The 14,340-nt window shown below is 37.8% G+C and overlaps 2 protein-coding genes and 1 long non-coding RNA gene across 4 annotated transcripts in view; 2 read left to right on the top strand and 1 right to left on the bottom strand.

The window, feature by feature from the left end:
* Positions 1 to 6: 6 nt before the first annotated feature.
* On the top strand, positions 7 to 1,677 carry LOC140742835 (uncharacterized). Its single transcript, XR_012102305.1, has 3 exons — positions 7 to 1,137; positions 1,228 to 1,302; positions 1,390 to 1,677. It is a non-coding gene; the product is annotated as an uncharacterized LOC140742835 (long non-coding RNA).
* A 1,884-nt stretch (positions 1,678 to 3,561) lies between these two features.
* TfIIA-S (general transcription factor IIA subunit 2) lies at positions 3,562 to 5,402 on the top strand. The gene is made up of 4 exons (XM_073073850.1): positions 3,562 to 3,789; positions 3,871 to 3,998; positions 4,470 to 4,576; positions 5,226 to 5,402. The coding sequence occupies exons 1-4, from the start codon at positions 3,718 to 3,720 to the stop codon at positions 5,243 to 5,245; spliced, it is 327 nt and encodes a 108-aa protein (XP_072929951.1). The 5' UTR covers positions 3,562 to 3,717; the 3' UTR covers positions 5,246 to 5,402.
* A 2,357-nt stretch (positions 5,403 to 7,759) lies between these two features.
* The window catches only part of LOC140742824 (proteasome activator complex subunit 4), a 28,582-nt gene continuing 22,001 nt past the window's right edge, over positions 7,760 to 14,340 (bottom strand). For both annotated transcript variants that reach the window (XM_073073853.1, XM_073073852.1), the window contains 5 exons: positions 13,934 to 14,067; positions 13,282 to 13,466; positions 12,326 to 12,485; positions 11,211 to 11,581; positions 7,760 to 10,706 (listed from right to left, as the gene is read on the bottom strand). In XM_073073853.1, coding sequence (XP_072929954.1) covers positions 10,332 to 10,706; positions 11,211 to 11,581; positions 12,326 to 12,485; positions 13,282 to 13,466; positions 13,934 to 14,067 — 1,225 coding nt within the window. In that variant the 3' untranslated portion in view covers positions 7,760 to 10,331. The remainder of the gene's footprint in view (positions 10,707 to 11,210; positions 11,582 to 12,325; positions 12,486 to 13,281; positions 13,467 to 13,933; positions 14,068 to 14,340) is intronic.

A 14,340-nucleotide genomic window follows, 5' to 3' on the forward strand; every position in this document is an offset into this window, starting at 1 on the left:
AGTCGTCGAAGAGAGAAGACTGACGGCGACGAAAAAGACTAGAAGGTGTAGAAATAAGACTGGGGACGAAGAAATGAGAATATAAAGAAAGGAAAAAGAATTTGAATAAATAATATTAGGGATCTAGAAAATAGGCAGAACATTAAAAAATAGACAGAATGCATAAAGTTCGTTTAGTTGGAAAGTCACGGCGCTAAAAAGGAAAGTTCAACATTAACAACGAAGGTTCAAAAATTAAACGCAATGAAGAAATGACTATACAACAAAAACATACAAATAAGGAGTTAAAATAAAGAACACCTGAGAAAAATGAATCTAAAGACCAAAGACGAAGAAGATAGAAGACCGAAGTTAAAGAACGAAGATGAAGAATGTACATGCAGATCGAAAAATGAAGAACGACGAAGAGTGAAGGTGAAGACTGAAAATGGCGATGGATAGAGACTCAACTCGAAGAATGAAGATGAAGAAGACCAAACTTGAAGAATGAAGATAAAAACCAAACTTGAAGAATGAAGATCAAGAACAAGCTCGAATAATGGAGATGAAGAATTGAAAACCAAATTAAAAAAATTAAGACGAATGCAACTCGAAAAGTGAAGATGAAGATCCAATTCAAAGAATACTGATGAAGACCAAGCTCGAAGAATGAAGATGAAGATAGAAGAAAAAGATTAAAACCAACCTAGAAGAAAGAAGATGAAGGAAGATTAATACCGAAGTAGAATGTTTACAAAGAGAGAAAAACTGAGAAGACATTATAAAGAATTATTAGGACTGATGTAAATCATAACATAATACACATGTTTTTATTGAGTACAATTCAGAAGTAAAAAAATGGACATGAAGAATAAATTACGGTTACTAAGAAGACAAATAATAACTTAAGAAGAAATATAATTAAGCTAAACTCCGAAAAGTGAAGGATTTCTACAATACGATAAATAAAATAAGTAATTTTCAATACCAAATCACGGAATATGACTTTCTGGATGAATACAAAATGAAAAATAATTTCTGCCTATAAGAGAACTAAAAAGATGATCACCGAAATGTAGTAAAATAGAATATGTATGAAAAATTAAATACGATACAAAGAACGTTTGAAGAAAATATAGATATGAAATAAAAATCAAGGTATGGTACAATTATAATAAATTATTCAATTATTTGTGTGTACTTCATATTTTGTTTTTTTCCTAAATTAGTTCCTTTCCTTTTTTTCAGATAACGTCTGACCTTAACAGGCAATCGTTACGTCTTGGACTATGGATAACTCCTGTATAATAAATAAAAATCAAGGTACAGTATAGTTATAATAAATTGGTAATGAATTTTGTTACCTCAATATTCTGTGATTTTTTCTAAAAGTTCCTTTCCTTTTTTCAGATGACATCTGACTGACCTACTTCAAATCGATTGCCTGTCTTGAAAGAAGTCTTGAAATGCTGGTACCGCTGGAAATATAGTCGGCGCTAAAACTAAGTTCTTGAAGCATTGTAGAAGACGCCGCGCAGCCTTGTAGCTACATTACATAAAATGTATTACATTACATAATATTTTGTCCATTTACCTTTGATAAAAAATAAATTATAACATAAAATCTGTGATTTCTCAATTATACTCATTCTGTAAAACTGAACAATCTACTTAATGTAATAAATTGCATAAAATCAATTTTCCTTTTATTTATTCGCTACCCTGACCCAGCTAATAATAAATTACTACACTCAAGCCTAGTATTAAAGGTTTCGTGGCTGATGCTAATCCTACATAACAGAAAATGTTATATTATAATCGAGATAGTTCAAATACTTATTTTAAAATACACATTTTAAAAAAAGTCCATTTTACATATAATTTACCAGAATAATATATATTTTGGCAATATTATTTTACAATAGCGCTGCTTTGTTTTACTAGTGCAATTTTTGAGGGATTTTAAGCTCTTATATAATGCTACTTTTTAACAGATCCTCATATAACATTATTCTCCGGTCTCCCATATCAGTATAGTCTGTGTATAACAATATCAGTAAAGAATGAATTGAATGAATGAATAAAAATCGAATGAAGCAGTTTATCGATATTAAGTATAATTTACCCTCTTGCTACACTAACACCACCCCATTTTAACAACTTTAGACTTACATTAGAACTTAGAATACATAGACATGGTGTTTAGATCACTCCATCACTATTCACTTGTATCAGTAAGCATAATATCACAAAATAAAAACGAACAAAAGGCAATCTCATGTACAGTCACGTGACACGTGCAATGAAAAGTATACACGGGCAGATTTAGATAGATTTATTTAGATATGATCGTATATACAAATATCTGAAAACAATCTGTGTCCATATTTTTTGTATACATTATTGTGAGAAATTCTTGTGGTTATATAGAATGAATTGTTAAGTGATTAAGTGGCCATTTGTTTTTAAAATTTTCACACTGGACATTTATTTGAAACCGTACTTCACTTCTTGTACCTACGCTGGGCCATCGCGCTAGGGTTGTATACTTTAACTGATGCACTCATACTTCAAATCCACAAAAAACGTATTCTACAATATTAAAACTTAGTAATTAACATAGTTTTACAATACAAATAGTTTCCACAACAAAAAAAAAACACAAAATTTTACATTTTACAATGTACACAATGTAAAATCCCTGATAACTTCTAAACGGATTACCCTAATTACACAATTCCTTTTTACCAAATGACATTAAAGACAACACAATATCTACACAAAAAAAAATCATGTTTTCAACTTATGTAACTTTGGTGGCGTGATTTTACCTTACAAAAATGTAGTGAGGTTCGTTTATACTGATTAAAAATAGGAAACTGTTATATAAATCCAGCTTAGATAGTCACTTTCAAACATATTTTTGCCATGATCATCAAAAATATCAACTCCTAGTGGCTCGATTCAACAGCAAATACAGTCGGTATTTGCTGTTGAATCGAGCCACTTCTAAAAAATACACCTCTTTAAAAAAATCGTAGATCAAAAAAAGGAAAATTCACAGTTTAATGTTAACTGACAGTCGCACACATACGCGCCCGAGTCTCCCCGAGATAACGTGTCGGTCAGCAGTGCCGCAGTGTGCAGACCGCTTTGTATGAAGATAGCCTTCTGTTAATTAGTTTTTTGTGATAATATCGTATGGTCGTCAAAGAGTGAAGTTACCGAGTATTTTTATCAATATTTAACTATTATTACGAATATTTAATAAAAAAAATTAAGTTGTTTATTTTACTGCCGTATAACATAAGTTAACAGTTTTTAAAAAGATAGTAATTTTATTGAATTAATATAAACACTAGTTTTTATTAGGGAAAATTAGGGAAAATTGCAGAAATCGCTCATGAAGTGATGAAGCTGAAAACATAGGAGTATAGACAATAGAGCAAATTCTTTTTCTAAAATCGCCACATACACAGAAAAGTTCCTCAGACTATTTATATATTATCGTTGTCGCTTTTAAGCAGTCTGTGTAGTCTGTATCTAAAGTAGCTGGTAACACTTATTATATTTATTGTCGCTTGTCAAGAATGTCAAGTGCGAACTGAATTCTGAATTATCTGAATAAAAGTCAGCGAGACATTATTCTAAAAGTTTATTTTGTCCATTTTAGAAGTAAACGTAAAATTTCGGACTACTTATATTTTTAGATAACTTTAAATATACTGATCAGCAAATATGTCATATCAACTGTACAGAAATACTACAATTGGAAATACACTACAGGAAAGCCTTGATGAGTTGATACAGGTAAATAAATTTTAATGTCCTAAACATAATATTGGTTATATTAAGTATTGAATGACTATTAATACATGTTAAAATTTACAGTATGGGCAGATTACGCCGAATCTTGCTGTAAAAGTCTTACTTCAGTTCGACAAATCCATAAACCAAGCACTGTCCAACAGAGTTAAATCTAGGTTAACTTTTAAAGCAGGAAAACTGAATACATACAGGTAAGATCTCTTGTCCAACAAAATATCTGCTTTGTCCATCCTTGCCTTGTTTAAATTTCTAGTTATCAATTATTCAAACAGCATACTTATTAAAAAGTATAGGCTAATGAGTCATGATTAGAATGACCACAAATACATATTGCACATTATGTATAACCCTCCTAATATTAATGTTGACCTTCTTATCAAAATTATATGAGTGGTAATTATTAATCCTTTAAAATGTCAAGATGGTAGAATACTTTCTTGTGATCACAGGATTACCATAACACCTATTTCAGCCTTTTAGCAGTAGTGTAATGCTGATGTTTCAGCTTTCAAACATATTCCTAGGTAGTCTTCAATTGTGGAGACTTAGGTAATTTAGAATATTTGTCTGAAATAGCCAAAATAACAAAAACATGATGCAATTATGAAAATGTTTATTTGTAAGAAATATTTGTCTATACTTAAACATAGCTTCTTTTTCAGGTTTTGTGACAATGTGTGGACTTTTATGTTGAATGATGTTGAATTTAGAGAAGTACAGGAGGTAGCTAAAGTTGATAAAGTGAAAATTGTAGCATGTGATGGTAAAAGTGAGTATCTGTTTTTAATAAATACATTTAGGTTTTATGTGTACATGAAACTCATATCACTTTCTCACGGCTGCCTATAAACGTCTGTAACTAACTCCATATAAATCAGATTTTTCTCAAAGCCAATCACTGATGGTTTGCCAATCCTGAGGACTAAATTGTTATGTAACGCAGCTGGCATCCATAGAAACACAGAAATCAGCTACTGATGGATGTGGCAACGGTAACTCCCCAATGAAACCTTACTGATTCTACCATCTTACGAAGATTAAATACATTGCGAAAGTACTTTATAGTCGGAGAAATTTGGTATTGCAACAGCAGCTTGCAAAATGAATGTCAGATCACCAGCAGTTCATTTACGCCTTTGTAACCAATAATTTAAAATCGAATATATAAAATTCTCATGTCACAGTTTTCGTTGCCATACTCCTCTGAAACGGCTTGCCGGTTTTGATGAAATTTTTTGTGCTTATCCGGTATCTATGAGAATCGGCCAACATCTATTTTTCATACCCCTAAGTGATAAGGGTTGTTCACCCTTAACTTTTTTTTATTTATATGGCAACACAACGTTTGCCGGGTCAGCTAGTGTCCATATAATATTGAATGCTTCTGATGACTAATTTTACAATTATATTTGTTTCAGATGTTGAAGATAGAAGATAGACTGCAAATGTGATGAACAGGGACTATTTTTGTATATATGGCAACAAGTGATCTATATGATTATAGGTTTTGTGGATGTCGGATTTCTATTTTGTTAATTGTAACTGCGAATGATGTTATGATACCTATTCCTAAATAAATTTGTGTGTGGCAAGTATGTATATCTTTTCTTTCCATTTCCATTGAAGTCCATGGGACCTTTAATTATCAACAAAATGTAGGCGTGATGTTCTAAGTGGAAAACTGGAAAGTATAATTTTCTTCCAACTTTTTGAAAAACAATGATTTGTTTTTTCATAAGTACAAGTCTCTTTATTAGCGTCTTAGTTTCAAATTTTTAGTTGTTAAATCCTTAACTATTTTATACTATATAGCCTTTGTTAGTAATTACATTGAATGGATATTAAGTAAAGTTAACACATCAAAGTCTAGATAGGTAAATAGTGTGAGGCGTTTACTTTGCAATAGTGGTACCAACTAGTGTGTGCATGTATTTGCTAATATATATTGTCTATAATCTGGTCATGCTCACACATACTACATTACAAATTGAAAATGTACTGGATTGTGAAGATAAAATAAAGATTAATGACGTAGCCCTAGAACAAGTAAGCACCGCACGCAATCTTGGCCTAATTTTAGATGGAGAGCTCAAATTTTCAGAGCATACAAACAGCAAAATTAAATCCGCATTTTATAAACTTAAAACCCTGTATAAGATTAGGCCCTATATCAAACCAGATTTACGCCTACAACTTTGTGAGTCATTAGTGCTCTCTCAATTTAATTACTGCAGCTCCATCTTTGGACCTAGGTTAAATGTTAAGTTAGAAAATGCTATACAAAGAGTACAAAATGCCTGTATTCGCTTTTGTTTTGATGTCCCTAGGCGAAAATTTATAACACCATACTTAAATAGCAAAGGCATACTTAACATAAGTGCGAGGAGGAGCCTACACTATGCTTGTACAGTGCATCGAGTAATTTGGAATAAGAAGCCTGAATACCTATTTGAGAAACTGCACTGGGTCGACGACTTTACCCACCGGAGCCTTCGCTCAAATTCTCAAGGTCTCCTAAAAATTCCAGCTCATAAATCGGCCAGATACAGGCGTTGTTTCAAATTTGAAGCAGCTAAAATTTGGAACGACTTACCTCCCCCTTTGAGGAGAAAAATGAGAACGGAATGCTTTAAACACAAATATAAATCTGCTTTGTTAAAAAGACAACTTGCTGGTGAAAATTTGAAACCTGCCTGCATGCAATATCTACCAATAAAGGAGTACTTTAATGCTAATTAAACACATTAATTAACCTCCAAATACGTACATACACACTCACACACACACACATACACGCTTGGATTTTAAAACCCAGGAGATGCCCCACAGCTGACTATCTTCTTATCCCACCTAACACCACAGGGATTATAGGAGCGGCTGAAAAACAGCGCTACTCGAATCCCTGATTCTGAGACAGCAATGCTGAGCCGAATTCCTTTTGTCATATTAATATTACTGTAAAATGTACATTTATTCTTTGTGTAACTGTGTTATTATGGCAATAAACGTTATTATTATTATTATTACTACATTTTTGAGACTGATCTAAACATAAGGCACATGTGTACGAGACGTGACAATATGCAGATGAATTCACATTACGTTTTGTCTGCATTGCAATATGCTACTTATTTATAGTTGTGTTTCACGTCGCTTTTGTCTTTCTAGCTACAGAACTACAAATAGAGTTGCATAGTTAAACTACAGACTGGGTAATAGGTGGAGTCCCTGTAGTTTCGGGACCAGAATAGGGCTTTGGTAACCCCTGCCTGTCGTAAGGGGCTTCCGGGGTTGCGGACGGCAAGAGTGGGAGTTCGATCCGCCCGGCCGGCGACCCCGATTTGGACGGCGGTATGTGTGGTCGCATACCGTCGTGCACACCAGACGGTGTGGCGAGCGTCATGCTCACCTGGGCGGAGTTCAACGGGGCACCGCGCTAAGAGGACTGCGGTTGCGTTCCGTTGGCGATCCCGGAGTCCTTTATGCAACCCTGACGATGGCCGGTTCGGTAAGAGTCACACATAACCCTATGTCGCTCCCACCTTTTGAAGGGTACCTTTTGAAGGTTTCCCCCTCGTTAACAAAAAAAAGAGGGTAATAGGTGGTAATAGCGTGAGATGAAGAATTTAATTTATTTTCATATGCTTAGTTCAATTTAACATATTTAGTATCAAAAAATATGCTTTTAAACCAAGTCTATATTTTTATTACGTAAAAGAAACAGAGGAAGAGAATTTGTTTTTAAAAAATCTTTCAACCAAAAATATTTTCCCCATTATTCAAACAGCTAATAATGACAGCTCCGCCGAATGTCAATCATCTCTCTCCCCTCCCCTCGTCACCGCACCCCTCCACTGCTTCATTACACATTAAAGTACCTCACCACTGCTCCATTATAATTAACAACAAGATTAGGTTTATTGCACCTGTTGAGTTATCATAAAAACGCAGATTACTTAATAATACTATGTATTTTTAAAAACATAAAATACATTCCTTTTTTTACAAACAAAACTCCCCCAGATCTTTATTGAACACTGTATATAAACTAATATAGGTACACAAAGTAATAAAATAAAAATATATTACAGATATACAATTAATATTGTAGAAGAAAATATGGTATGGAATTACTGTAAACCATATGAAACATGGGCAAAACCCCTAAAAATAATACACACGAATATTGCAAGAAATAAAAAATCTGTCTTTAAAAATAATACATATTTGATAGACAACATCTACCATCACCATTAATCCACCAAACATCCACAAATTATCCTACTAAAAACTTTACGCCTAGGAAAGAATATTCTCCATACAATAAATGCACAAAAGTCCCGTAAAATGTGGTTGCTTATGATTGATTCACGAAACAAACCTCTTTGAGCTTGCTTGCCTCCTGTCTGAAACTCTTTGGTGTCATACAAATATGATGAAGATATGAATTGTCACAACCGGCTCCTTTTTCTACTGATTATAGGTATTGCAACATTCATAGATTTCAATCAGAGGCGCTGGAGTTAAATAGCTTGTGGAATGTGTTGTGATATAGAACCGAATAAAAATTTATCGTTTTCTCTTATTGAAATAGTATAATTACTCTGTCTGTATTTCGCATTAAGCATTTTCTGATAAAAATTTACAGAACCCAATGAGTCAATTTTAAAGTGTCATATATAGGTATAGCGTGTCTGTAATTGAAATTTATGAAGTGTGTAATTAATCCTTACTTATTATAGAAGCTGTATTTGAGACCCAGACATAATGTTGGTAGTAGAAATAAATTAAATTTCAATCATATGCTACAACATTACACTATACCAAGCAATAATATGCCCTTTGGCTATACGAGCAATTATAATTACTTTACCAGTTTAAGTTTATGCTTTATTTTATTAAAAAATTTACCCTACAATATATAGTGTCGTTTATGACATAGCGGTAACATTTAATTATATAGTAAATGTATAGGATTGATACAATTAGATGCGAAAGTTTGTAATCCGCTAATTGCATTTGTAATTAAACTGCGATATATAATTAATTTGGTAATGTTATATGCCGCCGCCAAATAGAAAATAATAATGATCTGATATGTTTTCGTGTTAATACTTTCAAGGAACTAGATGGCGTTGGTTGCAATCACATCAATTATGTGTTACATCCGTACGCACATTTCGTTCCCCGCAAAGTATACACTGATCTGTTTTCCCAAACGCGCCGTAAGAATTATAACTTCAAAAACAAGCAATCAAATTCTTATTTCGAATGATGAGTTAATCTTCCCGAATCAGCAGATTACAGACTTTTCGAATTATTACGACAACATATATTGATACATATAAAAGCAACCAGAAACACTACTTACGTTACGAATATAGCCACCACTTAAGTTATATGTCTGCATCGCGTAACCGAACGCATAAAGGTGCATTTATATCTACATATATCGAGAGGTATAAATAGGTTAAGACATGTTGTTTAAGAGAATACTTATGATAATAATTTTATCTGCCACAGCACGGGGCCGATAGGCTGTGAATGTAGATATAAATGAAACTTGAAGTATATCTGCTTTCGGTCAGCAGAACAGATAGGCAATAAACATTAATATTAAAGTAGTATTAAGTTATGAAATCACATACAAACCCGTAAGCCATAACCCGGATACCATTGAACAGCGAAATGTGATTTGTAAGCTGAGATATTATATATGCCTATAGAATAATACGATGTGTATCGCAGACACTACAATCAAGTATATAGTCTAGTGTATGTGCGTGTGTACAGGGCCCGATCTAGCCTTTCAGCCGCTCCGGGCACGTACTTGCCGCCCTTTATGGTGACACGCTATGAGCAGTGTTCCAGGGTAGGTTTGTGCCGTCCGGGGCGGAATTTGAATTTGCCGCTCTCTATAGATATAGGTCGGCAAAAAGCATTCTTATTAAAAAAAATACGACAGCCTCTCGAAAACATTTTGAAATATTAACCTAATATACAAAAAATGTATTGGTAAGATTATGCGTCAGTGACGAGTGAGTTATATATAAAAATAAAATTCACTTCGTGCAACTGCGCTCAATTTTTCCGCCCCTCATTCTTGCCGCTCAGGGCAATTGCCCGGCTTGTACCCTAGATCGGGTCCTGCGTGTATATATGGCGCCACAGATTATACATACCCATTTAGGGCACATTATTGATAAAACTGACCGTCCTAATTTGTGACGCTATTATTAGTAGAAAAGTAATAAAATCATTTGCCTATTATTTCACATAAAACTGTCCATGCAGATACGAGTGTGTCTTTAATAGCAACAAAGACAGTACTAACGACGAAAACAGCAATACTAATCAGTAATAATGTAGCCAATACTTTTGGCCTTTTTCTCGTATAAAACTATCCATAAAACGCGTCGCACGACGCCACAGAAATCACTACGAGAGTTAAATAATCGAATTCCGGCATTACTGTAAGTCGTTAAACCGAAAATAATATCAGTGACATATGTAATATCTTCCGCTTAAGCGCAGTAGGAGGGTGGGGAGGTGAGATCGGCGAGCAGGTCGAGTTCCTCCTCGGTGAGTTGCTCGCGGTGCTTCGGCCAGTCGTCCTGGTGTGTGCGGCGGAACTCGGCGAGCGCGGCTCGTATGGTGGCCGGGATGGGGTCTGGCGCGTTAGTGTGTTTGGCGAGCTCGGCGAGCACGCTGCCCAGCTGCGGGCCGAGGCTGTACGGCCGCGACGCGAGGTAGGAACAGAGCCCGAGCACACCACAGTGCCTCTCCACTAGCTCCTTGGAACGGCAGCTCCGCATCAGCGAACGGAGCGTGCTGTCCTCGTCGGGCAGCGCTCGACAGTGCATTAGACCCGTCAATAGCTTCGCAGCCAACTGACGGACCTACAGAAGATTATACGTAAATTAATAAAACTGCCACTAATGGACTTCTTGTTTTTTTTACGCAATTAAAAAAAAGGAAAAAAAAATAAAATTGTAAAATACTTCGTGGTGTAACTTCATTGATATAGTATACAGTACGAATACATTATTTGATACAGTAGTATAATAAGTAGTGATAGTCTAGTGGTTGAAACTCGGCCTCTCAATCGGGGGTTCCAAGGTTCAAATCCTAGGCACGCACCTATAATTTTTCAAAGTTATGTGCGTATTATTATAAATTAATTATCACTTGCTATAACGGTGAAGGATAACATCGTTATGAAACCTAAACACCTCACGAGTTCTTATAAAAAAATAAGTTCTGAAATGTATGTGAAGTCTAACAATTTGCACTTGGCTTCATTCCCTCTCAATTTTAGAGGCAACGCGTACCTAGCAAGAGGATAGTAAAGACTTAACGGTACAGTGTTGAAATAGTATCGTATGATATTAAGTTGAACTCACTTCAAGCCTAGCATCGCGCATGAGTTTCAAAGCGAAGCGTTCCGCCCGGACCGCCCTTTCCGGTTCATCACACAACAGCGGGAGTCCATAGAACAGCAGCGGCTGCGCGAAGTCCAGACACGCGAGGCGCGCCCACCAGGACCTGCCGTCCGCGAGGCCCTCCAGCACGGTAAGGGCCTTATCGAAGGCCTGTGGTGTGTGGTGAGCCAGTGCGAGACTCGCAAGGAACCCGCCGGCGTATCGTGGTAGCTCGTCGTGGGGTTGTGGGGGTCCGCGGGCCGCCAGCGCGCACGCGGTCGAGAACATCTCGTACATTATCTCCGTGCGGCTGTTCAGGCTGCGCACGATCACGCCCATGCAGCCTCGGAGCACTGTGGATTTATCAAACAGTGATTTATTGGTTCGTGTTCCAGTACTGAAGTGTATACGTACATTTACATTATGTGTGTACTAATCCTGAGTGTGTAACACTGAAATGGCTAGTGCCATCTAGGGACATTTGTAATCAAGTTCAGATAGGATCATATTCCTATCTTAGTTCGGCCATAGATACGCCGCTACCTCTGATAGGCTGGAGCGTATCGGATAAGTATTTTTTCCTTACCACACCCTTTAAACCAGAACACAGTAGTGCTAACACTGCTGTTATAATACAGGTAGGTGTGGCGGTGGTGAGCGGGTGAGTGTGCGTACTGACTCTGTTTTTTTTCTGAGGGGAAAAATACTACGTATCATAGGGTCTAGATGTTTTGGACCTCGTATGTCAGACTTGGTCTGGCATCTCTCATCTACCTTCGTTGTTCCCCGTGAGATCACCGTTAAGTATTACTTCACGGGGGAAGGTTTTAGCTGTTTAAGCTGTTTCCATCTATTGCTTGGCTACCAGTCATTCGAGCTCTTTCTCTTTCTTGGACACGTAGTTCCTTGAGGACTTTTGTCGCATAGGTGTTTGTCGCGTCCCATGCCTCTTGTGTGTGTGCGTGTGTATGTAGTGTGTGTGTGTGTGTGTGCGTGTGTGTGTGTGTGTGTGTGCGCGCGCGTTTGTATGTGTGTGTGCGTGTGTATGCGCGTATATGCGTGTGTGCGTGTGTGTGTATATGCGTCTGTGTACGTACCGGTGGTGAACAGGTTGAGCGCGCGCGCGTGGTCGTTGGCGGCGGGCGAGGCGGGCGCGGCGGCGGCCAGCAGCGCGCCGTCCGGCCGCGCGACCAGCCGCCGCGTCGCGCGCGCGCCGCCGCCCACACCCACCGCCACGCCCTCGCCACCCTCCGCGCTCTGAGGGACGAAAAGATGAAAGTTAGGTATAGGAAAATCTAACACACATCTTATCAGTAACCACCGTCATCATCATCATTAACCTTGTAAAGGGTGAATTTTCAGTCAAATTCGAAACTATAAGGCTCCTCGTGGTATTATTTGTCTTGTTGTTAATGTGATAATTTATAACACACATAAAATCGGTTGTTTGTAAAGTCGGTTTACTGACGATAGTTGAACGTAAGAAAATGCTAATGGAATGGTTGCATTTGTTAAAAGAAAATTTTAATTCTTTTGTTTGATAGATATTTTGTATGGATATAGAAAAAGAAGTAAATACGCGGAGGCCGATTGTGCCTCTTTGTCGCTCATTCCGCGCTCTCGCTTGCTCTTCAAGTCTTAAATGGAACGCTTCAGAGCGAGGTAACGCCGCATTAGTCATGTTTTTGGTGCATGCAGCTGGTTCCATAGAATTATAAGACGTTGTCACGTCAAAAAGTGCACCTGGGGTTTGAATCCCGATTTCCAACATAAAAGTGCAATTTGATAAAATAATTTAAAGTAATTCATGCTCTTTATATCAGGATAAAGAGCGACCCTTTTTTGCCAAAAACGAGTTACGTTGACAGACTGTCCCTCAGTGCTCAGAGGCTCCTTAACCAGGAGCTCTCTAGAGTAAACCAGTTGGAATGCGCATGAGGACGTGGCGTATGCTGCACGCTGGTACCAACGTCGTTACAATGCGCACACAACGCACACCAACACCACGTGCGGCTCGTCGCTCGCGTACGCATATCACAGCACACACACCGACCTGCGCGGCGTAGTCCGCTTGGGGCGCGTCGGGCTCGAGGCGCGCCACGTGCGGCTCGCCGCTCGCGTGCGCCACGGCCGGCACGCCCAGCGCGCCCGCCGGCACGCGCACCGCGGCCGCGCACGGGACCGCCGCGCGCGGGGCGCACTGCTCGCTCGCTGACACGAACGTCGCCGTCTTCACCACTGTGCGCAAATATGTAACAAGTTATCGTCTATAGTCTATACAATAATGGCATGCAAGGGCGTTCGCTAAAATTGGCGCAGATGCACGCTTGCTTGTTGGCACGCGAGCGTAACGTTTTTTGCACGCGGGATGAGTGGAGGACACACCGCGCGTACTCATGCGAACGTCGCTCGCACACACTTTGTTCTAAAAATTTGTTAAACGCCGTCGCTTCGTATCACGCGTCACAGCGCCGGATGCTCCCCGCTAATTTTAGGTGCATTTCTATTTACGCCATGCTTGTTCCGTATACGTATACGACTTCCCCCACTGGACGAAGGAGCGCGGCTAAGCTTTATGACGTCACATTGATATAAATTGATAGCAATTTCAAATTAATAATAGAAAAAATAGTGCCACCATATTTTTAAAGTTATTACCGCCTGTATCAATGAATAAAATAGAAGAACAGAATAACAAAACATACCAATATCTCCGTTCTCGTCATAGAGAGCAGCGAGCCTCGGTTGAACGGAGGCTAGGAACTCGGCCAAACGCGGCGCCTTGCCAGCATTGCCGCCCGGGAATATCAGCTCCGTATCCAACAGTGTCATGAGGATACTGGAATGATAAACAACATTTAACATCACGAATCTCACAGAAATTAAGTTTAAACAGGTTATTAAAGGGCTGTATTAAAAAGCGTAGTGACTATTTGAGTGATAAAATTGTGTGGTCTGAAGTAGCTCCGGCCACACATGATCCTAAGTGGTAATACACATTGTATTTGAACCTTTTAAAAGACATATATTAGGTTATTTCCGTGACGAAACACTGCGAAACGTGTAAAAATAATTTTGTAGATGATGTTTTTATATTTTGTTTTTTTTAATT

This window comes from Epargyreus clarus, unplaced genomic scaffold (assembly GCF_041222505.1).
Source record: "Epargyreus clarus isolate Ecla_fem2 unplaced genomic scaffold, WU_Ecla_fem_2.2 ptg000006l, whole genome shotgun sequence".
Classification (NCBI taxonomy): domain Eukaryota; kingdom Metazoa; phylum Arthropoda; class Insecta; order Lepidoptera; family Hesperiidae; genus Epargyreus; species Epargyreus clarus.

Bases quoted from the DNA above. Each gene is read 5' to 3' on its own strand.
- TfIIA-S (XM_073073850.1), top strand. From the start codon at position 3,718: ATGTCATATCAACTGTACAGAAATACTACAATTGGAAATACACTACAG. The intron at 3,790-3,870 runs GTAAATAAATTT...TAAAATTTACAG, and splicing joins GCCTTGATGAGTTGATACAG to TATGGGCAGATTACGCCGAA. The intron at 3,999-4,469 runs GTAAGATCTCTT...CTTCTTTTTCAG, and splicing joins GGAAAACTGAATACATACAG to GTTTTGTGACAATGTGTGGA.